This window comes from Symphalangus syndactylus, chromosome 18 (assembly GCF_028878055.3).
Source record: "Symphalangus syndactylus isolate Jambi chromosome 18, NHGRI_mSymSyn1-v2.1_pri, whole genome shotgun sequence".
NCBI classification, from domain to species: Eukaryota; Metazoa; Chordata; class Mammalia; order Primates; family Hylobatidae; genus Symphalangus; species Symphalangus syndactylus.
The window spans coordinates 61875794-61902889 of NC_072440.2; the positions used below are offsets into that span (position 1 = coordinate 61875794).

Genomic DNA, 27096 nt, shown 5'->3' on the forward strand with positions numbered 1-27096 from the left:
ATGGACTGAGCTAATGCTGGGTTATTCCCGAGTGGAAGAGGGATGGCAGAAGAGGGGAGCAGGAAAGACATGAGACACGGAGGCCTTGGCCTTGCACTAGAGGCATCATGCAGCGACACAAAATAGTCAACCCCAAATGGAACTGAAGCACACACTAAGGGTCAATGGAAGAATGCCTACCTCCCTCTCAAATGTTTTGAAACTCTTCTAAACAAACAGTATTTTCTTAATGTATTCAAGATCGTGTCAGTACACTAGGATCCAATTATGCTGGTACTACATTTAGCATCTGTTTTAAAGGATTTATTACTTAATTAAAAGTCTATTTTATTGGTGAAATCAACTCAATTTTACCTAAATTACTCTGTTCTATTAATCACACATTCTTTTTCATAGAGACCATTTAAAAAATCATATTAAAATGCTACAATTAAAAATAGTCATGATTTCCTCTTTGTAAGTCTTCTTCTGGAATAATGGTGTGTGCCCACAACCTTTTGGGGCCCTGTAATCAAGGGCTTCATCAGCTCTGTGTCATTCTCCCTGAGGAGATTCCCTAAAGATGAGGCTTCATTCAAACAGGTCAAGCTCACAGGGCCTGCACTACCTGCACCAGTGAAGCTGAGAGATCACTTTCTCTCAGAAAGTGAACACTTTCTGCCATGAGGATAAGTTTCCAGGTTCAAATACACATGATCTACCGAAATGAGGAAATGTATACCAATACAAATGAACAAATTCATGAAAAAATGTCCATGAGGAAAAGGGTGATTTTTTGGTTAACTAGCTTACATAATTTTTTTATTTGATGCCTATTAATTCAGACATACAAAATATTGGTATAAGATATCACAAATTTGGCTGGGCATGGTGGCTCATGCCTGTAATCCCAGCGCTTTTTGGGAGGCCGAGGCAGGCGGATCACGAGGTCAAGAGATCGAGACCATCTCGGCCAACATGGTAAAACCACATCTCTACTGAAAATACAAAAATTAGCTGGGCATGTTGGTGGCACATGCCTGTAGTCCCAGCTACTCAGGAGGATAAGGCAGGAGAATCACTTGAACCCGGGAGGCAGAGGTGGCAGTGAGCGATCACATCACTGCACCCCAGTATGGTGACAGAGTGAGACTCCGTCTCAAAAAACAAGAAAAAGAAAAAAAAAGAAATCACAAATTTATATCAGTCATGTTAAATCTAACTAATCAGCTGTCAACATAAAGATTCTACAAAGCAAAGAACGTACAAATAAGTTGAAAGGTTTCCCATATTCATGGATAGGAAGACTAAGCATGACTAACACACAATACTACACAAATGATCTACAGATTAACAACTGCTATCAAACTGGTAACAGCCATGTGTGCAGAAACGGAAAAGTTAATCCTCAGACTTTAATGAATTTTTATGTGCCTCAAATAACCATGGTAACGTTGAAAAAGAATAGTGTTGAAGGATGCACGTTCATGAGATTGAAATCTACAAAAAACAGAAAAATTCAGACAGCATGCTTCTAGCATGGGGGCACCCATAAATATCAGATATAGAATCAAGAGCCCAGAATTAAATGCACACATACAGAGTCAGCTGATCTTCAACAAAGGTGCCAAGGATACACAAGGGGGAAAGGAAAGCCTCTTCCACAAATGATGGTAAAACTGCATATTTTCATTCAAATGAAGAAATGGAATGCTGACAGGGTGCTCAAGGTTGTGCTTCTCCCTCCATTTCCCACACACTGGAGTTTTGCAGTGAGCCCAGAGTGAATATTCATCCTGTACTCCATGCCCAGGGAGATGTCTTGATACCAGAAGTAAACTGCAAGGACAGACAAATCAATGTGCTGCCATGAAACCTAACAGTTCATAAGGTGAGGATCCATTTCTCCTATGCACCTGGGCACACCACAGAAGAATTCTGTCTCCAGGATTAAGTAACTGCCTATGATAGAACTGTGTCCCAAACCAAAGGCTCTGAGATTTTGCAGTGGCAGAGGCAGAAAAGAGCAAGTGTTCTCAGAAAAATCATCTTTAAATAATAAAGAAGAGGTGATCGAAAACACAGGATACTCAAAAGCCCATAAACATAGTACTTCTCATCATGACATTAAACTCTGAAAATAACAGACTCGGCTTCTATTTACTTTTTGTTTCTACACCCTCCCTCAGCCTCCCAAGCAGCAGATATAACATGAAGGTTCTTGTAAATGCTGTTTTATTAGACTCCATCTGAAGTATTTTACCTACCCGAAAAAGCATCATCTTCCCTGCTGAGATTCTCCAGAATCCACTCTTTAGAATCACCAATATCAGGGTAAGTCAGTGAGAGGTGCACTCACTTCTCCTACTCCAGGTGAAGACACACTGGCTCACACAAAATCTCCTGGTTGGTCCTCTGGGTTCACATACATTTCTACAGCCCCTCTGCTCATAGTTATACACTTGCAGAATCATTTCCTCTCACCACACCCCCAATATTTTTAACAGGAATCCAGATTAAGGTTTCTATATATTAAAGCCAGCAAGTTAGTTTCTCAGAAAGTGAGTTAGTTCAAGGTACATACCCTGGACAGGTGATGGTAAAATCTGCAACGAGACAAAAGAAGATGCTGTGAGGATCAGATCAATTCTGCTGCACCCCTTACACAGATCAGTTATTCTCTTGATGACTTCAGAAAACTACTTTTGAAACAGTGGTTGAGTCCATGTCAAAGACAAAACATTCTAGCATAGAGGACACATGTGGAAAAGACAAAAGCTTTTCCCACAGAATTTCTTTGAAGTTGATTTAGATTGGTAAACGCACAATGCCGAATTCAAAGAGGAAAACTGGTGTGGAGGAAAATGCCTCTGCATTACAGTTGATGATGGATGCTGTCATTTAAAAACATCCTAGTGTGTCATGTATTAGATGAAAAGAAACTCCCACTGAACTCCGTCCTCACAGAGAATTGTGTATGTTGTACATAATGTGCCTTGTCATATTTTTATATCAAAATTAATTGGGAAGGAAAGAAATCAGGTGAAGGAAATAATGTATACCATGGTCCATTTTTAACACAAAGTGCCTTGAACCGGTCTAGGTCAGCAAAACACAGAAGAAATAGGATATGCTGGGCTCCTGCTTGGATGGACAATGCCTGCTTGTTGGGCCTCCTCTCCTCCTCACTTAATTGCCCTCACTGGAACCAAGGAAGTTTAGTCTAAGTTGAAAGTTTACTAGCCTGCAAAATAGCTCGTTTTGTCTGTTTTTATCAGCTTGCCCAGCTACTTAGGTCATAAGTCAAATACCTGAAGAGCCCCTGAGCTGACTAGGATGGCAATGCATTGTGGGCTGCAACAAAATGCAGTAAGACAACCATAAAAAAAAAAATACCTAAAGCCCCTACCCAACAATCGATATGTGACACCCGGGAAGATTGTGACCCCATAGTACTCAGCCTATGAGGAACCAGGGGAGGGACCTGCACACTCGGGGATAAATTGCTTGTTGAAACTGTGCTGGGTGTGTCTGCACCCAGATCTTGCAAGACCATCATGAAAAGTCTCACTTTCGCTGTTCTGCAGGCCTCTGAGTCCATTCTTTGGGTGTGGATGGGTGAGTTTGTTTCTGACATCAGGAAAGCAACATTTCTTTAGAAGGCAAAGAAAGGGGGTCTTACCTTGGCATCATCACTGTCTTCCTCACTTGGTGGTAGAAATTTTAAACTCAGGCGGTCCTCAGGGGGACCTAAAAGGACATAGAGTTAATGTCAGTGCCCTGGTGGTTGGAGACTGAGTCCCTCAGAGAGCTTTGCTGGATGCGGCATGTGGAGCGTGGGACTGAAGATTCTGAGAGCATCTGAGAGAAACAACTGTGTTCAAGTAGTGAGCATGAGGGAGTCTCACCAGAGACCTTGCATCTTCATCAGTGCCTAGACCTGGTAAGACTCTTACATTCCCAAGTCAAAGAAGATAGTAACCAATCAAAAATCAAGGCTTTGATGTTTGCTGTGACATAGAGAGGAAAAACTGGTCTTCTGGGAAAGGTAATCATTAAATATCAGAGCAAGAAAAAAAATGGTTACAAACACAGCACACAAAGCCCATGAATACAAATTGTCTCATCTCTTATTAAAATACAAAAGGAACAAGTCAGACTTCTACGCATATTTCCTTTGGTTCTGACTTCATCGCCCTTTTCCTAGGTTCCAAAGCAACAGGTGTCACCCAGCTGCTCCCAGAGCTCCTCCTAGAGTATCATTCTCTACCTGCAGATCTCTCATTGCAGCTGCCCTCGTGGATGGCGTCCATTGGCCAATCATTAGAGACAAAAACTCTGCAAGAAGTTATTCCAGAGAGCAACTCGCCCACTCTCCTACTCCAGGTGAGGCCACATTGGGTTACACGAGATCACTCTGCCCTTTCCTCGGTGTGGTCAGACTCTCCCTGGGCTCTGTGGAGTCAGAGGTCTCTAAAAAGGCATTGCTCACACTTGCCAGTCTTCAAGTGAGAAAGAGGAATTGAAGGAACCACCTTTCCACTTTTCCTTCCACTGGCCCATTACAGGTCTCACCTCCAATCTCATAGCCCTGAGATTCCCACTTTGATGTGCACGCTTTGAGTTAGAGTTCAACAATTGGTCCCTCAGCCAGGCTCACAGCAGATGTGAAAGAGCATTCTGCGGGGATGGAAATGCTCTCTGCTGCATGAAAAGAAGGCTGCTGGGCCATTGCATGGTGGCTGTTGTGATGAGGTTCTGATTTTTTTTTTTTTTTGAGACAGAGTTTCACTCTTGCTACCCAGGTTGGAGTACAATGGCATGATCTCGGCTCACTGCAACCTCTGCCTCCCGGGTTCAGGCAATTCTCCTGCCTCAGTCTCCCAAGTAGCTGGGATTACAGGTGTGCATCACCATATCAGGCTAATTTTTGCATTTTTAGTAGAGACGGGGTTTCACCATGTTGGCCAGGCTGGTCTCGAACTCCTGACCTCAGATGATCCGCTGGCCCTGGCCTCCCAAAGTGCTGGAATTACAGGTGTGAGCCACCACGCCCAGCCCTGAACTTTTAATTGTAAATATTTAAATGTATTTACATATGAGGAGGCACATGCATGACTGAGAACCACACTAGACGCCACAGGAGATCCAGACATGAGGAAGACATGACTCCCCTCCCCTGGTGTTTTCTTGCAAAATAGTTTGCAGCTCTGCTCCTACCATACATTTATGGTTACTTCCTGGGCATCTGCACAAGGGCCAGTCACTGTGTGGGGCTAGGGATATGACAACAATGAGGACAACATCCAGGTCCAGAGGGATTCCAGCAGGGGGCGCGTGCGCACACAGGGGAAGAGCGTGGCCCTGCACACCCTGTCTAGACAGGATCAGAGCAGCAGGAGCCCAGGGGCAGGGGCACCTCACCGTCCTCAGGAGCTCAACTTCATCTCCAGGGACCCTGACTCAGAAGCTGGGGCAGGCTCCGGGATTGGTGTAGGGCTCAACAGGCTGGACAGGCTGAGAAGGAAACATTTCCACACCTGCACTAGATCCCAGCCCAGGGGCGACCTAGAACTCATCCCAGGGATGTGTTCATTACAATGCCCATGGGGCCTAACATGTTCTCCCAGGACTGAGCTCTGGGATAAGGACTAATGAGGAAGACACAGTCACTGCCCTGGCAGGAAACACCCATAGCCAGGGCTCCTCTATCCACCTTGTGGGAAGACACACACAGATAGAGTTTGACACTGAAGATTCCAAACCTTCTATAAAATAAGTGGAAACTGATGTGTTCTGGATTCCACAGAAGAGTTGCAAGGATGAGCTGGACTCTGGAATCAGTCCCCATCCCTTTGCTGAGCTCATGGTGCACTGGAACTCGTGTCCCTCCCCACCTCCCCTGCTACTCCGGAGTGCAGCAGCTACAGGCCCAGTGCTAGGGGGCTCTGTCCAGTTGAAACACGTCAGCCAGGCACAGTGGCTCACGCCTGTAATCCCAGCACTTTGGGAGGCCGAGGTGGTCAGATCACCTGATGTCAGGAGCTCGAGACCAGCCTGGTCAACATGGAGAAACCCTGTCTCAACTACAAATATAAAGATTAGCTGGGTGCGGTGGTGCATGCCTGTAATTCCAGCTACTCGGCAGGCTGAGGCAGGAGAATCATTTGAACTTGGGAGGCAGACCTTGCAGTGAGCTGAGATCGCACCACTGCACTACTCCAGCCTGGGCAACAGAGTGAGACTCCATCTCAAAAAAAAAACAAAAAAACAAAAAAACAAAAAACACCACACACACACATTTCTGAGCCAGATAACCCTTGGCCAATCGTAGTGTCTCCTCAAGGAACATTTCTCAAGTGACTTCCAAAAGAGGTGAAAAAGAAAAACTCATCTGTCCCAGCTGCAGGAAGATCAGGCCTGGGACCTGTCTGTCCTGACCCTGAAGTCCATCCCTGCTGACTTGTGTCCTGTCTGCTCCATGTCAGAGAAGTGGGGACCTGATTCCTGTTCTGCCCCCTCACCAATTTCTACTGCTGTCACTGCCATCATTGCACAAAGAGACGGAGAGGACAAGAGAAAGCAATGCAACTCCATTCTTGAGGCATTTAGGATGATGTCCACGCCATGCTCTTGGCAGACAGGAAGGCCAGGTCCTGCTCATTCCTACTGAGAAGGGGTCTCAGATATATGAGTACTAACCCCGTGATATTTCTCCTCTGCTTTTCCCTTTCTTTTTAGAGATGCAGTCTCACTCATTCACTCAGGCTGGAGTGCAATGGCTTGATCTCAGCTCACTACTACCTCTGCCTCCTGGGTTCAAGTGATTCTCCTGCCTCAACCTCCCAAGGAGCTGGGATTACAGGCACTCACCACCACATCCAGCTCATTTTTATATTTTCAGTAGAGACAGGGTTTTACCAGGTTGGCCAGGCTGGTCTTGAACTCCCAAACTCAGGCAATCCACCCACCTCACCTCCCAAAGTGCTGGGATTACAGGCATAAGCCACCGCACCACGCCCACGTCTTCCATTTCTTTACATTGTGTGTCCAGTGAGTCAGTGGCTGCTCATGCTCACACCAGCCCCCGACAGTGGGACAGTCCATCCTGGGGATCAGTACATGGTGAGTGCTGAGCCTCACTAACCTAGAGGTGCAGGAGGTCTCCAATGAGGGTGATGGGCCCAGGCTAATAATAATATTGTCCTGAGTTCTGATGTGGCACTGGCCCTTGTCTGTCTGCTATGGATTGGAACATTTCTTCTTATTTATTTCTTTATGTTTTTGAGACACAGTCTCACTCTGTCACCCAGGCTGGAGTATACAGTGGCTCGATCTTGGCTCACTGCAACCTCCACCTCCCAGGTTCAAGCGATTCTCCAGCCTCAGCCTCCCAAGTACCTAGGCCTACCGGTATGGGCCACCATGGCCAGCTAATTTTTGTATTTTTAGTAGAGACAGGTTTTTACCATGTTGGCCAGGCTGGTCTCAAACTCCTGACCTCAGGTGATGTGCTGCCTCGGCCTCCCAAAGTGCCGGGATTACAGGCATGAGCCACCGTGCCCGGCCATGGATTGGAGCATTTCTAAGGCTTGAGGTAGTCATGTTACTAAATACAATGCAATATCTTCCTGATCCTTCCCTGCTTTGACCAAGTGCTGAGGAACGACCCCAGCACTGACAGATGTTGACCTGCACTGTTCCATGTGAACCCTTACACTTCTCAGAATCTGTGGGCTGACCCGAAGCCTGTGGGCTTTCTACGTGTATTTCACAGTAATGTCCATGCAAACATCTGTTGTTCCGTGTACCTTTTGCTACCCTGGGTTATGTGACCACTGGGGCCCCATTTGATGATGAGCAATGTTTGGCACGCTTATAGGCCAACACAGTTCCAGGTGCACACATAGGTGCTGGAACTCCCTGGTGTGGGGTCATATCACCAAGCCTGAGTGCTGACATAGTTGAGTAATATAGACCATCAACACTGGGACCCATTTCTGGGTTCACTTTTGCCTCTTCCACTCAGGAGGTCAAAATCTGGGTTCACTCTTTCTGCACTCTCTCCATCTAAGGAGTAGGGATATTAAACTGACCTTCAGGTACAGCGTGGTGAGGGAGGAAAGAGGTCATTTATGTAAAGTGTATGGTGGTGCTGAAGTTTTTCTTCCTTTTTATTAGAAGAATGACATGACTCGGGAGGCTGAGGTGAGAGGACCACCACAGGCCAGGAATTCAAGAAAAGTGACACTTCTACTGTGCTGGGCATGCGGGTCCACATTTTTGGGGGAAAACATACATTTACAAACACACTCACAATCACTACACATTAATTCACTCCTAGCTACCTCCCAACCCTCCTGCACACAAACCCACACCATCTAAATGATACAGCTGTTTCCAGGGACTCTAGTGGATGATGACAGTTCTTCACTGAGCCATCTGTTTCTCACACGACACTCCAGGTCCTCACTCCTATCAGGAACCTGAAGCCAGGCAGGCTCTCCAGACAAAAACAGGCAAAAGAGTCCCCCTCCAGACAAAAACAGGCAAGAGAGTTCAGTTACCTATCAGGGGGCAGGGGAAGGGAGAGCATATGGACAAATAGCTAATACATGCAGGGCTTCATACCTAGGTGATGGGTTGACAGGTGCAGCAAACCACCATGGCACACTTTTACCTATGTAACAAACCTGTACATCCTGCACATGTATCTCAGAACTTAAACTAGGAGCTTGGCGAGGAGCCGCATGCCTGTAATCACAGCACTTTGGGAGGCTGAAGCGGGCAGATCACCAGGTCAGGAGATCGAGACCAACCTGGCTAACATGGTGAAACCCCATCTCTACTAAAAACACAAAAAATTAGCTGGGCGTGGTGGTGGGCACTTGTAGTCCCTACTCAGGAGGCTGAGGCTAGAGAATCGCTTGAACCCAGAAGGCAGAGGGCAGAGGTTGCAGTGAGCTGAGATCCCACCACTGCACTCCAGCCTGGGCAACAGAGCGAGACTCCATCTAAAATGAATGAATGAATGAATGAATGAATGAATAAATAAATAAATAAATAAATAAATAAATAAATAAAATTTACAAAAAATAAGCTTACTCAAGGGATGGAAGAAAAGAAACAAACTGACCCTTACCTGGTTCCTTCATTTAGGTACAAAACCAGCCAGATAGGTGAGGCTAGAGAATGGGATGGGGACTCCAAAATTGAGGTATTTGAATTTTCATTGAGAAAAGGGCTCTCCCTTTTCTAGATCAAAAAAGCCTCAACGACAAAGACAAGAGGCAGAGCCAGGCTTTGTCCCCCATGCCCCAGACCTGGGAAAGCTGGCTGTGGGCAGGAGGGAGCTGGAAGCTGAGGATGTCTCTGGGGATGAGGGTATGGGAAGGGGGTGGGGGTGGCCAGAGGTGTGCCAGAGGGTAAACGGCACCCATGGCTTTTTTACCTGTGGGCATCTTTTGGTTGCTGATGTGCTGCAGATCTTGGCCCTCCGTGGCTCCCACATCCAGCTTGCCAGGCTCTATAGCAGCGGATTCTGATTTAGCAGCCACGGCCTCATAAACATCAGATTCATCACAGGGTGCCACCTTCCACTTGCGCCAGCCACAGCTGGAGCTGCCACAACAGCTCAGTATATTCCCCATGGGGCCTCTCCACTCCTGCCTGAGCCTTCAATGAAATTGTAACTGTGCTGCCCTAGCAGCCACACTACTGAGGGTGGACCTGCACTTTTAGAAGCAGCCTTACCCCAGGCAGATCTGGGGCCTCAGCCCTTACTCTGCCGCCACCTCCCAAACTAGCTGGTCTATGAGGTTGGGGACCTGCTGTCTTCTTTGAAAAATAAACGAACACGACAAGCGCCAAGCAGCACAAAAACTGCCGTCAGCACAGTCGGAGCTCCTCCTCCCTCCACTACTAGCTACCGACTGAAGGCTGCTGGCCCTGGCTGATGCCTATAACCCATAAAGCTTCCTATGTCACCTGGTTGCCAGGAAACAGCCAGGTCAGGCTAGTGACTCACAATGTCCAGCCCCATAGCCCTACCCAACGCCTCACAATGCCCGTCCCAGGTGCTGCCCACCTTGTGGCCGCCCTGCCCCTCCGTGGGTACTGCACCACTCAGGCTTTTATTCACCCTGCGCTGCCTGAGCTTTCCAGTCCTGAGCAAAGTGCAAGGGGGGTTGTTATTGGAAGTCACCCTTGGCAAGAAACTCAATAGAAAACGCTGGTACAGATGGGCACGGTGGCTCACGCCTGTAATCCTAGCACTTCGGGAGGCTGAGTGGGGGTGGATCACCAGAGGTCAGGAGTTCGAGACCAGCTTGGCCAACATGGTGAAACCCCATCTCTACTAAAAATACGAAACATTAGCTTGGCGTGATGGCGCGCACCTGTAATCCCAGCTACTCGGGAGGCTGAGGCAGGAGAATCGCTTGAATCCAGGAAGCAGAGGTTGCACAGTGAGCCAAGATCACACCATTGCACTCCAGCCTGGGTGACAAAAGTGAAACTGTCTAAAAAAAAAAAAGAACAAAAGAAAGACAACCCCAGTTACTAAAGTCAGTTCCACCAGCATTTCTGTTTTTCTGAGTCTGATAGCTTTCATTTGCTCACCAAATGTAGTTATACACAAATTTTTGACTGCTTTTCTAACTAAATGCTTCTCTCCTGTCTTACAAGTGTTAGTTCTTGTCTGCAACTTGACCATAGCTACCCCCAGGGCCCTGGTCGCACTCTCGATAGAGAGTTATGGCTGTGTATCCTCAATGAAACCCTGGGACACATCATACTTCCCTCCTCGTCTATAAAATAGGGACTGAACACATCCTTCCCAGCTCTGTAATGCTAGGACCTACCAACTCCCTTTTCTCGCTCTGTTTCTTCTTTCCATGGCAGGGGTACTCAAATATTTCTTTTATTTACTTATTTATTTTTTGAGATGGGGTATTGCTCTGTTGACCAGGCTGGAGTGCAGTGGCACAATCTCGGCTCACTGCAACCTCCACCTCCCAGGTTCAAGTGATTCTCCAGCGTCAGCATCCCGAGTAGCTGGGACTACAGGCGCACACCACCGGATCTGCCTAATTATTGTATTTTTAGTAGAGACGAGGGTTTCACCATGTTGGTCAGGCTGGTCTTGAACTCCTGACCTCAGGTGATCCACCTGCCTCAGCCTCCCAAAGCGCTGGGATTACAGGTGTGAACCACCACACCCAGCCTCAGATATTTCTTTTACTAACATATCATAAAGCATTATTTTCTTATACAAAATTGAGACAGTGGGGTACCATTGTCCTCATAGGATAAAGATGAATAGTCAACATCTGGCAAGCATTATGTGCGTGACAGTGTTCCAACTGTGGCATACTAATTTAACCCTCAGAAATAGTCTCATTTTACAAATTTTACAGCATAAATCTACATGGAAAAGTCAAGTAACTTCCCCAAGGTCCCACGACTGCTCAGTGAGTTCAGGCAGATGAGCAAACAAAGGCTTAGAGTTCAGTTGTCTGAGGCTACACTGCTAAACAGTGGATGAACCTGGAATACAAAGGTTCATTCACTATCCAGCAGTAGAGTTTAAGTTTTATTCTGGAAACGTGAGAGTCACGGAACCACACAGAGGTGAGAAGTCTCTATCAGATGTGTTTGCAGTGAGGTCTCTCTGCACAATACAGAAGGACTCATGGAACCAGTGGGACCAATTAAGAGACATTATGTTGGGAGGCCAAGGTGAGTGGATCATTTGAGGTGAGGAGTTCGAGACCAGCCTGGCCAACATGGTGAAACCCCATCTCTACTAAAAATACAAAAATTAGCCTGGCGTGGTGGCGCACGCCTGTAGTCCCATCTACTCGAGATGCTGAGGCAGGAGAATGGCTTGAACCCAGGAGGTGGAGGTTGCAGGGAGCCAAGATCACACCATTGAACTCCAGCCTGGGCGACAGAGAGAGATTCTGTCTCAAAAAAAAAGAGAGAGAGACATTATGTTCATCTGGGAGAACAGATAAGGCTAAAGGCAGTGGAAATGACTGAAGTGGATGGAAAAGTTTTGTGATCATTTGGGAGAACAGGAAGCGTTAGATGATTAGATGTGGAAGAACAGGGGAAGTAAAAGGAAAAACAGGCTGCTAAGGCTCTAGTTTGAAGGACTGGGTAAACAGCAGTGACTTTCTCCTATACAGACAATGTAGGAAGAGGAATAGGTATGGGGAATAAAATAGTTTTTGTCTGGGCGCAATGACTCACACCTGTAATCCCAGCACTTTAGGAGGCTGAGCTGGGTGGATTATGAGGTCAGGAGTTCAAGACCAGCCTGGCCAACATGGTGAAACCCTGTCTCTACTAAAATTACAAAAATTAGCCGGGCACGATGACGGGCACCTGTAATCCCAGCTACTTGGAAGACTGAGGCAGGAGAATCGCTTAAACCTGAGGGGCGGAGTTTCCAGTGAGCCGAGATCGTGCCACTGCACCCTAGCCTGGGCAACAGTGCGAGACTCCGTCGCAAAAAAAAAAAAAAAAAAAATGATAGTTTTGGACTCTTAAGTATCGCATTGAAATGGAGCTCTCTGGTAGAAAGTTGGATGGAAACCTCTGCAGGCTAAGTCCATTCTGTGACATCACAACTCATGTTTTAAAAAATACACACACAAAGTCAAACCACTTAGGAAATTTCCTAAAATTTACATACTAAAATATGACAACTTTTTAGTTACTACTTTCTTAGATCAACTTTGGATTTACAATCGTAGTGAATGAGGTGTCATGTAAAATAAAGCTGTTCTATAAAAACAACATTTAAATTTTATTGTCATCAGAGCATATAGAAAACAATTGAAGCCATGGGTATGGCAGGGATTGCTTTAAAAAGCTGTTCCTAATAAGGGGAGTTGGAAAGAAAGGAGACTTGGGGGCCAGGTGCAGTGGCTCACAACTGTAATCCCAACACTTTGGGAGGCCTAGGCGGGCGGATCACCGGAGGTCCGGAGGAGTTCCAGACCAGCCTGGCCAACATGTGAAACCCCGTCTCTACTAAAAATACAAAAATTAGCTGGGTGTGGTGGTGGGCACCTGTAATCCCAGCTATTCGGGAGGCTGAGGCAGGAGAATTGCTTGAACCCAGGAAACAGACGTTGCAGTGAGCTGAGATGGTGACACTGCACTCCAGCCTGGGTGACAGAGCAAGACTCTGTCTAAAAAAAAAAAAGAAAAGAAAAGAAAGAAGACTTGGGGAATAGGGAGATTTAAGTGGCATTAAGTAAAGCCTGCAAATGTGAGCAGGGAGAGTCAAGGTACCTGATTGTTCATCAGAAACGGCTGATCGGGTGAGTCTCATCACAACGGAGCTGGTGTCTGCTTGTCATTTCTCTGATGGCCGCACCTAGCACAGTATCTGGTCAATAGAGACTCAATACCTAATACCCCAATGAACAGAGTAAAATTCTGCCAGTTCAAAAACATGTCCATACCTACCAACGTCCCTCGTGGAGTTTTATTTCTTTCACTTACTGCAATGTTTTGAAGTTCATCCCTCCTGTGGCCTGTATCCATAGTTTCTTTTCTTTATGTAACTGAGCAGTACTCCACTGTATGCACAGACCACGTGGGTCTATCCATTCTCTAGCTGATGGACACTTGGGTTGTTTCCAGTTGTTGCCTATAGTGAATGAGGCTGAGAACATTTATGTACACGTCTTTTTTGAACACATGCTTTCGTTTCTTCTAGATAAATTCCTAGGGCTGGAATTGCTAGGTCAAATGGCTAGTTTATGCTTCTTTTTTTTGCCTTTCTTATTCATAGCAATTACACTGATACATAATATTGGACATTTATATGAGGTGCATGTGCTGTTTGGTTCCGTGCATCCACCATGTCATTATCAAGTCAGGATATTTGGGGTATGGCCTTGAGTATTTATCATTTCTATGTGTTGAGTATATTTCAAGTTCTCTCGTAGCTATTTTGAAATATACAATACGTTATTGCTAACCATAGTCACCCTACTCTGCTATCCAACATTAGAACACATTCCTTGCACCTAACTGTAAGTGTGTATTCATTGACCAACCTCTGCATTCCCTTCTTATACCCGGAGAAGGAGAGAGGAAGGAGGGAAAGGAGCTGTGGCGGCTGAATTAGGGCCCAGGGATGGCTGTGTCCCAGTCCTGGGACCTGTCCATGTGCTGTGCTGTGTGACCACAGGGACTTTACAGATATGATGATGGTAAGGAGCCTGAGGTGGAAGAAGATCCTGGGTTATCTGGGTGGGTCCAAGGTGGGGTCTTTATACAAAGGAGGCAGGAGGGTCAGAGTGACAGCAGGTGTGGGGCTGGAAGAAAAGAAAGGGAGAGGAGGAGGGAGGGTGAGAGAAGACAGTGTGGGGGGAGAGACAGAGAGAGAAAAACAGAGAGACAGGGAGAGAGAGAAAGAGAGAGAGAGAGAGAGAGGAGTGGGAGAGAGATTTGAAGATGCTGAGCTCTGGCTTTGAAGTTGGAGGAAGGGGCCAAGAGCCCAGGGCATCCTCTAGAAGCTGGAAAAATCCTGGAAACGGATTCTCTCCGTAGCCCTCAGAAGGAGCCTGGCCCAGCTGGCACCCTGATTTTAGCACTCTATGATTCATTTTAGACATCTGACTCCAGACCAGGGAGAGAATCAATGTGTGATGTTTGAGCCTCTAAATTACATGTCATTTGTGACAGCAGCCACAGGAAAGTGAAACAGGAGCCATGGGAGAGACTCCCTAGGATGCCCCGAGGATCCCTCCCTGGCCCCACCCACAGAAACACAGGCCTGACCACTGCTGGTGCCCCCACCCCTCTAACACCCTGATGAGCAGGAACCATGCAGGAGGGGCTGGGTGTGGCTGGGCCCTGTTCTCTCCCCCCACACCTTCTTCTCAGAGAGCAGCTGGAGCCCCAGACCCTGGGAGCCTCACAGAGAAATGCCCAACACAGGACCTGGTTTTCTATTTCCCAAAATGATGCTTCCTCCAAAGATGGCCAGTGACTCTCTGTGCCAAGCAGCTGAGAAACTCTCCACGTCCTAGCGCTGCCAGGCAGTCACCTGTGCACATGTCAGAGCCCAAATCCCATCAATAGTGAGGCCTTGGGTAAAACACATCCCCACTTTTAATTATGAGGAGATGCCTGGCCTCAGCATTGAGAACACCAACTTCCCTCGAGCAAAGACTTGTTTAATCTCTTAGAAATGAGGGAGCACACCAGCCTGAACAACATGGTGAAATCCTGTCTGTAATAAAAATACAAAAATTAGCTGTGCATTATGGCTTGTACCTGTAATTCCGGCTACTCAGAAGGCTGAGGCAGGAGAATCGGTTGAACCTGGGAGGTGGAGGTTATGGTGAGCCAAGATCGCACTATTGCACTCCAGCCTGGGCAATGCAGCTGGACTCGATCTAAAAAAAAAGAAAGAAATAATGGAGCACCTATTACCCTTCTTGCAAAGGTTCCTGGGGAGCTCAGAGCCTATCTTTTGCAAGTGTCCTGAGCCTCTTGCAGGCCTTTCATGTGTGTTTCCTTCCTGGCTTCCTCCTATTTTTCTCACACCTCTGAACCTGCTGTCAGGTGAAGAATCAAGGTGGGCCCAAAATGTAAGAGCTCATGAATTTGATGGTGTTGGGGTGGCCTGGACAGTCCAGCCCTCAGGGGTGGGGAGCTGGGCAGAGAGGAAGGAGGGCATTCCAGGGGCTGGGGCCAGAAGCAGAGAGACTCCAGGCCCAGAGTAGGACTTCTAGGCTGAGGAAAGAGAGGCCGTGGGTGGGCAGAGGGTCCAGACCAGGACAGGGACAGAGGGTGTATCTGGAGGCTCAGCCAGAAATAGCTCCCTCCAGAAAGCAGGCAGCGAGTCGGGGGTTGAGCTGCAAGGAGAAAGGGGAGGAGGGAGAGAATGGAAGGACTGGTGTCCAGTGAGCCGACGCCTCCTATCCTGGCCTATTTCCCCAGGGGACACCCCTGGGAGGCTGTGATCCTCTCCTCCAGGCTACTTTCCCACTGGTGCCAGGATTCCCCCAGCGCCACACTGAGAACCCAGGAGAAGCATCAAATTATGAGAGATAAGAAATGAAGAGAGGGGGCAGGATTTCTGGTTGACAAAGGATATTTATTGAGGGTTTACTGGGTACAGGGAGAAGGGCTGGATGGCTTGGGATGCAGAGAGAGACCCCTCCCCTGGGATCCTGCAGCTCCAGGCCCCTGCAGGTGGGGTGGGGGCTGGGAACCTATGAACATTCTGCAGGGGCCACTGTCTTCTCCACGGTGTGACCTGGCAGGTCGCCCCGTCCCCACCAGCCCAATCACAGGACCCTTCACAACAGCTGGGTTCTTGGCGCTGCTCCCCCGGACTTCGGGGGACCGCAGCCCCCATGCCCACCCCAGCAGATTCTGATGCCCCTGGACTTCACCTGACGGCCGTGAAGTTCTCTGCACCCCGTGTACTCCCCACTAGTCGCCTCCAGAGTCTAAGGTGCCCTTCCTCAAATGAAGGTGGGAGGTTGACCCACGAACAGAGAGACACCAGGCCCCAAAGGTGACGGAGCTCCAGGGACAGACACATCTCTGCCCTAACAGACCCTCTCCTTTCTGGTAACTGATCTGGGAGGGCTGGGCTCTGGGACTTCACCCAGTCTCACCCGTCCCTCAGTGTCCCCATGTCCTCACGACCCAGCACAGGCCACAGAGCTGCAGCCTAGACCCAGAGCCCTCTCTGTGCCCTCCACTGGTCTCCCCTCAAGGTGACCCCTGTGTCCCCAGGCCCCCGTGTGGCCCTCACAGGCTGGATGGGCATCCAGCCCTCAGCCTAGACCCTGGGGTCCGGGGGACTGACTCTAAGGCCACTCCAGGGCCCCTCATCAGAACTGGCATCTGTCCCTCACTCAGACATCTGCCCTGGGAGAGGGGAGGAGCCCTGACCCCGCCCAATCCCAGCCCAGGCCCCGAGACCAGGCTGTGTCCCGCTGTTGGAACCTGAAGGCGGCTGCTCCCACCGTAGGGGCCCTTCCTGCTGGTTACCCTGAGACCAGCCCGCTTCCCCCAGACCCCATGGAGAAAGGAAGGGTTCCATGCTTAAGTACTGGAGGGCAGAGGGGAAGAAGCCCCAAAGAAAGAAAACAGATTTTTCCAGAGACAGGAGAGGGTGGGACAGGCTGCGAATGGTTGTGAGAGCCACTTACCTAAAACAGTGAGCTGGGTCCCGCTGCCAAACACATGCTTCAGTGAAGTATGCTTGGATTGAAACCCCCAGGGCCAGCACCTGGGGCCAGTCTAGGAGCCGCGCTGGAGCAGGAACCTGCTGGGTGTGAGGGGCACAGGGCTGCAGTGTGTAGTTTGTGACCTGGGCACAGGGCAGGGGGTTGGCCAGTCCCCCAGTAGTGTCTCTGTGCCTGTACCGTCTGAGGCAGGTGCTGCCCACAGCCTTGGAGTCACCCCAGCATGTGTCCCCCTCTCTGAAGCTGTTGGTGCTGATGGCAACGATGGCCCAGTAGGTCCCAGCAACTCCCTGAGTGACACATCCCCTCAGGCAGCTGTGTGGTGTAGCTGAGGAGTCCTCAGCTGGCTCAGACCTGCCCAACCTCACTTGGCCCCATTTTAAGAGCCTCTGAAATCCTGCCACAAGTGTCCACAGTCAAGCCAGGCTGACTTCCTCCCTGGACCAGGCCACTGGGTCATTCCTGACTCAAGAGGAGAGTCCTCTGCTTTTAGATCTATCCATGGAGATGCAGCTCAGTCCCACTTTGTTCATGAAGCCTTTTCTGATCATTCCTTCCATCTGTCCATCTGTCCATCTGTCTGTCCATCTATGCATCTGTCCATCTATTCATCTGTCTTTGCATCCATCTATCATCTGTCCATTCATCCATCCATCGACCTGTCCATCCATCTATAAATCCATCCTGTCTACCAGGCACTGTTTCGTGTGCTGGGGACATGATGTGGTCCCCCAGGCTCTCACTCCCATCTCTCCCAGGTCATGGCCAACAAGGCCCACCTCATAGTCATGTCCAAGGTCCTTCTGCTGTACCTGGTGTCTCTGCTGGATGTGACACGGGGCTGGCCCCTCTTTCCACTGACTCTTTTCCCCTTGGGGTCTGAGACTGCCCTTTCCTCTTCCCCTGGCATCTGTTTCTCAATGGCCCATGCCTGGCTGCTGACTCCCCAGACCCCCACCCAGACCTCTTTCTTAGCCATCTTCACACTCTGTGGCCCCCACTACTGCCCACATGGTGAGGCTGGGGTCTATCCCAGCTCCAAACCCTCTCAGCTCCACCTCAACTGCCTACTGACCATGCCCAGTGGGCTACCCAACAGGAGTCTCAAACTGATCACGTCCAGAGGAGATGACCACCTTCCCCCAGCCCAGCTCATTCTCCATCTTCATCTCATACAATGAGCATGGGCGGTCTCAACCCCTCAGCCAGAAACCTGGAGTCCCTGGACTCAGTCACCTCGCCTCCCACACTGAAATGGCTTCTGCGTACTTAGCTACTGCATCTAGACATTTCTTTTTTTTCCTTTGAGACAGAGTCTTGTTCTGTTGCCCAGGCTGGCATGATCTCGGCTCACTGCAACCTCTGCCTCCCAGGTTCTAGGCAATTCTCCTGTCTCAGCCTCCAGAGTAGCTGGGATTACAGGCATGTGCCGCCAAACCCAATTAATTTTGTATTTTTAGTAGAGAGGGGGTTTCACCATGTTGGCTAAAAGAAGGCTCAATATGATTAAGAAACAATAAAACCACCTTCTGAAACTCCAAAACCACAAGAAGCATGAACTTTGCTTTTCTGGATTTTAATCTCAAACTCTCTTTGGTACAAGGATGTGGTGTTGAGCTGGGGCTTACTGGGTGCGAGCTCCCTGCCAGGAGTTCAGACCAGAGTGTTTCTACCTTACAAGGTGGTCTAGTAATTGGTGCTTGGTTTTGTGATGTAAACATAAGATTTTGTTTTGTTTACTTGTTTGTTTATTTATTGAGACAGGGTCTCGCTCTTTTGCCCAGACTGGAGTGAAGTGGCGCCATCACAGCTCACTGCAGCCTTCATCTCCTGGGCTCAAGCGATCCTCACACCTCAGCCTCCAAGTAGCTGGGACCACAGGCACGCACCACCACGCCCAATTATTTTTGTATTTTTAGTAGAGACAGGGTTTCACCATGTTGGCCATTATGGTCTTGAATTCCTGACCTTGTGATCCACCCACCTCGGCCTCCCAAAGTGCTGGGATTACAGGCGTAAGCCACCGTGCCCAGCCTTTATTTTTTATTTAAAAAAAAACCTTTTGGCCGGGCGCAGTGGCTCACGCTTGTAATCCCAGCACTTTGGGAGGCCGAGGCGGGCGGATCACGAGGTCAGGAGATCGAGACCACGGTGAAACCCCGTCTCTACTAAAAAATACAAAAAAAAATTAGCCGGGCGTGGTGGCGGGCGCCTGTAGTCCCAGCTACTCGGAGAGGCTGAGGCAGGAGAATGGCGTGAACCCGGGAGGCGGAGCTTGCAGTGAGCCGAGATTGCGCCACTGCACTCCAGCCTGGGTGACAGAGCAAGACTCCATCTCAAAAAAAAAAAAAACAAAAAAAAAACCTTTTTTTTTTTTTTTTTTTTTTTGAGATGGAGTCTTGCTCAGTAGCCCAGGCTGGAGTGCAGTGGCAGCATCTTGGCTCACTGCAATCTCCACCTCCCGGGTTCAAGCAATTCTCCTGCTTCAGCCTCCAAGTAGCTGGGACTACAGGCGCACACCACCATGCCTGGCTAATTTTTGTATTTTTAGTACAGACAGGGTTTCACCATATTGGTCAGGATAGTTGAACTCCTGACCTCGTGATCTCCCCGCCTCTGCCTCCCAGAGTGCTGGGATGACAGGTGTGAGCCACCACCCCCAGTCTTTTTCTTTTTTTTTTTTTTTTTTTTTTTACTGAGTCTCACTCTGTTGCCCAGCCTGGAGTGCAGTGGTTCCATCTCTGCTCACTGTAACCTCCACCTCCTGAGTTCCTGGGTTCAAGCAATTCTCATGTCTCAGCCTCTCAAGTAACTGGGACTACAGGCATGCACCACCACACAGCTAACTTTTCTATTTTTTACAGAGGTGGCGGTTTTACCATGTCAGCCAGGCTGGTCTCGAACTCCTGACCTCAAGTGATCTGCCCACCTGGGCCTCCCAAACTCCTGGAATTACAGGTGTGAGCCACAATGCCTGGCCCCCCAAAAAATCTTTGTTCTTTTAAAATTATAAGAATATAACACTTAAGACAATTAAGGAATAGAGAAGTGCATTTAAGAAGTGCAATATTGGGCTGGGCTTGGTGGCTCACAACTGTAATCCTAGCATTTTGGGAGGCCGAGGTGGGCGGATTGCCTGAGCTCAAGAGTTCAAGACCAGCCTGGGCAACATGGTGAAATCCCAGCTCTACTAAACTACAAAAAAAAGGCCAGGTACGGTGGCTCACGCCTGTAATCCCAGCACTTTGGGAGGCCAAGGTGGGTGGATCACCTGAGATTGGGAGTTCGAGACCAGCCTGACCAACATGGAGAAACCCCGTCTCTACTAAAAATACAAAATTAGCCGGGCGCAGTGGCTCACACCTGTAATCCCAGCGTGGTGGCGGGAGCCTGTAGTCCTAGCTACTTGGGAGGCTGAGGCAGGAGAATGGCATGAACCCAGGAGGCGGAGCTTGCAGTGAGCCAAGATCACACCACTGCACTCCAGCTTGGGTGACAGAGCAAGACTCTGTCTCAAAAAAAAAAAAAAAAAAAAAACACAAAATTAGCCAGGCATGGTGGTGCATGCCTGTAATCCGAGCTACTCGGGAGGCTGAGGCAGGAGAATCGCTTGAACCCAAGTGGCAGATGTTGCGGTGAGCCAAAATCATGCCATTGCACTCCAGCCTAGGCAACAGGAGTGAAACTCCGTCTCAAAAAAAGAAAAAAAAAAATTAGCTGGGCGTGGGTGTGTGCCTATAGTCCCAGCTACTCGGGAGGCTGAGATAGAATTGCTTGAACCCAGGTGGCGGAGGTTGCAGTGAGCCAAGCTCATGCCACCGCACTCCAGGCTGGGCAACAAGAATGGAACTCCATCCAAAAAAAAAAAAAAAAAAAAGGCTGGGCACGGTGACTCACGCCTGTAATCCCAGCACTTTGGGAGGCTGAGGCGGGCGGATCACAAGGTCAGGAGATCGAGATCATCCTGGTTAACACAGTGAAACCCCATCTCTACTAAAAATACAAAAAATTAGCCGGGTTTGGTGGCGGCCGTCTGTAGTCCCAGCTACTCGGGAGGCTGAGGCAGGAGAATGGCGTGAACCCAGGAGGTGGAGCTTGCAGTGAGCCAAGATCACGCCACTGCACTCCAGCCTGGGCTACAGAGCGAGACTCCCTCTCAAAAAAAAAGAAAAAAAAGAAGAGGAAGTGTTAATAGTGGTCAGGAGCGGTGGCTCACGCCTGTAATCCCAGCACTTTGGGAGGCCGACTCGGGCGGATCATGAGGTCAAGAGATACAGACCATTCTGGCCAACATGGTGAAACCCCGTCTCTACTAAAAATACAAAAATTAGGTGGGCGTGGTGGCACACACCTGTAGTCCCAGCTACTCAGGAGGCTGAGGCAGGGGCATGGCTTGAACCCAGGAGGTGGAGGTTGCAGTGAGGCAAGATCGTGCCACTGCACTCCAGCCTGGCAACAGAGCCATACTCCATCTCAAAAAATACATAAATAAATAAATAAATTTATCTCTGCCTCTCCCTCCTGCTAGGTAGAGCCCCATTTCCATTTTTTTTTTTTTTGCAAGACTCCATCTCAAAAAAAAAAAAAAAAAGAAGTATAATATGTATCTCTCCCTCTCTCTCCTGCTACGTAGAGCCCCATTTCCTTTTTATTTTTATTTTTTTTGAGACAGAGTTTTATACTTGTTGCCCAGGCGGGAGTGCAATGGCACAATCTTGGCTCACCGTAACCTCTGCCTCCCGGGTTCAAGCAGTTCTTCTGCCTCAGCCTCCTGAGTAGCTGGGATTACAGCCATGCGCCATCATGCCCAGCTAATTTTTTGTATTTTCAGTAGAGACGAGGTTTCTCCATGTTGGTCAGGCTGGTCTCGAACTTCCAACCTCAGGTGATCCACCCGCCTCGGCCTCCCAAAGTGCTGGGATTACAGGCGTGAGCCACCACACCCGGCTCCATTTTTATAATTGCGGTAAAACGTACATAGCATCAATATTTCCACTTTAACTATTTTTAAACATACAGCTCCGTGGCACTAAGTACATTCACACTGTTGGGCAACCTTCACCACCATCCATCTCCAGAACTCTTTCATCTTCCCAACCAGAAACTCTAAACCATTAACTACAGCCCCCCATTCTTCCTTCCCCCTCACCCTGATAACCTCAAATCTACTTTTTGTCTATGTGAATTTGCCTATTCTAGGGACCTCAAAAAAGTGGATTCAAATGATATTTGTCTGTTTGTGTCTGGCTTATTTCACTAAGTATGTCTTCAAGTTTCATCCATGTTGTAGATTTCTCAAATTAATTTAAAAATAATTAACTGTTAAAACCTATTGAGACCTATTCAAAGTAGTACAGCCAGGCGCGGTGGCTCACGCCTGTAATCCAAGCACTGTGGAAGGCCGAGGGGGCGGGGATCACGAGGCCAAGAGATAGAGACCATTCTGGCTAACACAGTGAAACCCCGCCTCTATTAAAAATACAAAAAAATAGCCAGGCGTGGTGGCACGCACCTGTAGTCCCAGCTACTCAGGAGGCTGAGGTAGGAGAATCGCTTGAACCCAGGAGGTGGAGGTTTCAGTGAGCAAAGATCGTGCCACTGTACTCCAGCCTGGGCGACAGAGTAGGACTCCGTCTTAAAAAAAAAAAAAGGTTCGAATGTGGCCTTTGAAAAGTGTGTTGTGTCTGTCAGTATACAGTATATAAAATGTATGAAAGAGTAGCCTGTTCAAGAGTTAAGTTAGTAAAGTTGAGTACCATCTGCATACATACGGCACGCCCTTTCCCTGTACCACAGTATCTTCAAAAATTCTTCCCTCCAATCTTTTTTTTTTTTTTTTTTTTTGAGACAGGGTCTCGCTCTGTCACCCAGGCTGGAGTGGGATGATCACAGCTCACTGCAGCCTTGACCTCCTCAAGCGATCCTACCATCTCAGCCTCCTGAGTAGCTGGGATTACAGGCGCGAGCCACTACACCCAGCCAATTTTTTTTATTTTTATTTTTAGAGATGCGGCCCACAACGTTGCCCAGCTCATCTGGAACTCCTGGCTCCAAGCAATCCACTCACCTTGGCCTCCCAAAATGCTGAGATTACAGGTGTGAACCACCACACCTGGCCTCCCATCTCTTCAAAATTCAGAACCTTACCTTTCTATCACTATAACACTTTCTCCCTCACAGAATGCATGGTCATTATCAGGAAAGGCAGTAAGGCTGAAGATTTCTAGCATTTCTCTTTCAGTCCCATTTGGTGCTTGCATCTTATTTTGGGTTGCACTTGACATCTTGACATATGGAGTACTTGTCAGTTAGGCTTACAACAGCCTTAGAGTGATCATGTGGGTAATCTTGATGAGAGATATGATCATTAAATTCTAACCAAAACGTAGCATGCAAACATAAAAATAAGACAAATACTTACATGTGATAAATCCTGCATGAAAGAGAGGATAACGGTGCCCACCTCTTGATAATCTGTCCCGAATCAAGGCAGTAAAATTCCTGCAGAGAAAAAAAAACAGAGTGTCTACCAGCTGCTGGCCTGTGTTAGAGAGGGCTCTTTCTAGGGGCACCAGAGGGAATGGAGTGTAATTCAAACTGTAAGCCTTTTAAAGCCAAAGCTAGCTCACCTATTGAGGCTATACTTTTTTTTTTGTTTTTGAGATGGAGTCTCGCTCTGTCGCCCAGGCTGGAGTGCAGTGGTGCAATCTCGGTTCACTGCAAGCTCTGCCTCCCGGGTTCACGCCATTCTCCTGCCTCAGCCTCCCGAGTAGCTGGGACTACAGGCGCCCGCCACCACACCTGGCTAATTTTTTTTATTTTTAGTAGAGACGGAGTTTCACCGTGTTAGGCAGGATGGTCTCGATCTCCTGACCTCGTGATCCATCCGCCTCGGCCTCCCAAAGTGCTGGGATTACAGGCGTGAGCCACCATGCCCAGCCGAGGCTACACCTTTTAACTCCACTCAACTGCAGTAGTTACGACTCTTGTTCCAAGTGACAGAAATCCAACTCAAACTAGCTTAAGCCTAAGACAGATTTATGGATTGTCTCTCGGAATTCATAAACAAGATAGTTCTATCTCTCAGAATTCATTGGCCTTAAGAACTATATGGAGTCAGAGACTCAAACACCACTCTCCTCTCTTGTCTTATCTCTGTTTCTCTGAGATTTGTCCTTTTTTCTCAGCAATTCCCCCAATCCTCTAGTTCACATAATCTGAAGCATGGTTACAGGGAGCTCTTAAATTTTATATTTTGCAATCAGAGAGCCTGGTTCAACTCTCTTTCAGTCTCCCTTCCAAAAATCTGTGAAAAGACATTTATTGGACCGGCCTGGGGCAGGTGCCTTCCCTTGAATCAATCAGCACTGGGCATAGGACAAGTTCACATGATAATCTGGCAACCTAGAAAAAGGAAGTAAGGAGCAGAGGCAGCCCTTAGAAGGCAAGTAGTGCCAGACCGACATTCCCATGGGTGTTCTCTGAATCAACAACCCTACCATTCTGATGTGTTCTTTTGCATTCATTAATATTTGTGTGAGTCTGGAGAAATATACCATGTTCATGGATTGGAACACTCAATATTGTAAAGATCAGTTCTCCCCAAATTGATTTGTAGATTACATGTAATCCTTAACAAAATCCAAACATATTTCTTAATTTTTTCTTCCTTTTTTTTTTTTAGCAAACCACCACCATCAAGATGAATCTCAACATATTTCTTAATAAATATTGACAAGCTGATTCTAATTTTTTTTTAGACAGGGTCTTGCTCTGTTGTCTAAGCTGGAGTATACTGGTGCAATTATAGCTCACTGCAGCCTCGAACTCCTGGGCTCAAACGATCCTCCCTCCTCAGCCTCTCAAAGTGCTAGGATTACAGATGCGTGCCACCACGACTGGCTAATTCTAAATTTATATGAAAACGCAGGCTGGGCCTGGTGGCTCATGCCTGTAATCCCAGAACTTTGGGAGGTGGAAACGGGTGAATCATCTGAGGTCAAGAGTTCAAGACCAGCCTGGCCAACACAGCAAAACCCCGTCTCTACCATAAAAATACAAAAAAATTAGCTGAGCATAGTGGTGCACACCTGTAATCCCAGCTACTCGGGAGGCTGAGGCAGGAGAATTGCATGAACCCAGGAGGCGGAGGTTACAGTGAGCTGAGATCACGCCACTACACTCCAGCCTGGTGACAAGAGTGAAACTCCATCTCAAAGAAAAAAAAAAGAGGAAGAAAATGCAAAGGGCCAAGAATAGCCAAAATACTGGCTTGTTCTGAAAGCTGGTTTATGAGATGATCCACTTCTTACTGACTTCAAGATGTGATAAAAGGCTGGGCACAGTGGCTTACGCCTGTAATCCCAACACTGGGAGGCTGAGGTGGGAGGATCACTTGAGGTCAGGAATTGGAGACCAGTCCAGGCAACAGGGCAAGAGCTTGTGTCTGCAGAATAAGTTAAAATTAAAAAAAAAAAAATCAACTGGACATGATGACACACACCTGTAGTCCCAGCTATCCAGGAGGCTGAGGCAGGAGGATTACTTGAGCCCAGGAGTTCAAGGTTATAGTGTACTATGATTACACCACTGTATTCCAGTGTGGGCAACATAGACCTGTCTCTGAAAAAAAAAAAAAAAATTAAGAACGAACAAAACCCTAGCAGAATGCTGCCCATAGCTAGTCTTCACTCAGTAATGCCCATTTAGCCATACGGTAGCTCTCAGAAAAAAATATTAATTAGTTCACTGATAGAGCAAGGAAACTCACTCATTAGCTTTAGGTCTGTTTTAGGGCAGACAGGGTAATTGTCTAAAATATCATGGAGTTATTCAAGAAGCATTCATTCAGAATGTATTCTGTTTATGTTCCATCCTACTCCTTCTACCTTGGTCTTCAGCATCCTGGTTTTCGAGCATCCTTGTACATTGTGTTTTTTTTTTTTTGGAGATAAGAGTCTCACTCTGTCTCTGAGGCTGGAGCACAGTGGTGCCAACGCAGCTCACAGCTCACTGCAACCTCTGCCTCCTGGATTCAAGTGATTCTCAAGTTTCAGCCTCCTGAGTAGCTGGGATTCCAAGCACGTGCCAACATGCCCATCTAATTTTTGTATTTTTAGTAAACTCAGGGTTTCATCATGGTGGCCAGGCCAGTCTCGAATTCCTGGCCTCAAGTCATCCATCTGCCATTGCCTCCCAACGTTCTAGGATTACAGGCATGAGGCACCACACCCAGCCTGCTGCACTATCTTTAAATATGGAAATACTGGTATTTTTGTTGGTGTAATACTATTGCTTTGGCCTGAATCTGATATCTGAATTATTTCGTATTAAGACTTTTCATGGAGTTTTGATTCACTAAAATTCCAAGTTGAATAAGGACACACTTAATTATTTTAAAAATAATTTTTCCAGGCCGGGTGCAGTGGCTCACACCTGTAATCCCAGCACTTTGGGAGACCGAGGCAGGTGAATCACTTGAGGTCTGAAGTTCAAGACCAGCCTGGCCAACATGGCAAAACCCCGTCTCTACTAAAAATACAAAAATTACCCAGGCGTGGTGGCGCATGCCTGTAATCTCAGTTACTCGGGAGGCTGAAGTGGCAGAATCACTTGAACTCAGGAGGCAGAGGTTGCAGAGAGCCGAGATCTCACCATTGCACTCCAGCCTGGGTGACAGAGCGAGACTTTCTCAAAAAAATAATAATAATGTTTCCATTATTTCACACTTCTATACTTTTCTATACTATCAAGAGTTAGGGCCGGGCGCGGTGGCTCACGCTTGTAATCCCAGCACTTTGGGAGGCCGAGGCGGGCGGATCACGAGGTCAGGAGATCGAGACCACGGTGAAACCCCATCTCTACTAAAAATACAAAAAATTAG

At 47.9% G+C, this 27096-nt stretch overlaps 1 protein-coding gene across 2 annotated transcripts in view; it reads right to left on the bottom strand.

Annotated features, from left to right (window-relative positions):
• Nucleotides 1-27096, bottom strand: part of DRICH1 (aspartate rich 1) — a 96080-nt gene that overhangs the window by 63304 nt on the left and 5680 nt on the right. For both annotated transcript variants that reach the window (XM_063623422.1, XM_063623423.1), the window contains exons 2-8: nt 25717-25835; nt 23635-23714; nt 17178-17293; nt 13285-15404; nt 9431-10499; nt 3662-3729; nt 2564-2585 (exon numbers count right to left, since the gene is read on the bottom strand). In XM_063623422.1, coding sequence (XP_063479492.1) covers nt 2564-2585; nt 3662-3729; nt 9431-9629 — 289 coding nt within the window. In that variant the 5' untranslated portion in view covers nt 9630-10499; nt 13285-15404; nt 17178-17293; nt 23635-23714; nt 25717-25835. The remainder of the gene's footprint in view (nt 1-2563; nt 2586-3661; nt 3730-9430; nt 10500-13284; nt 15405-17177; nt 17294-23634; nt 23715-25716; nt 25836-27096) is intronic.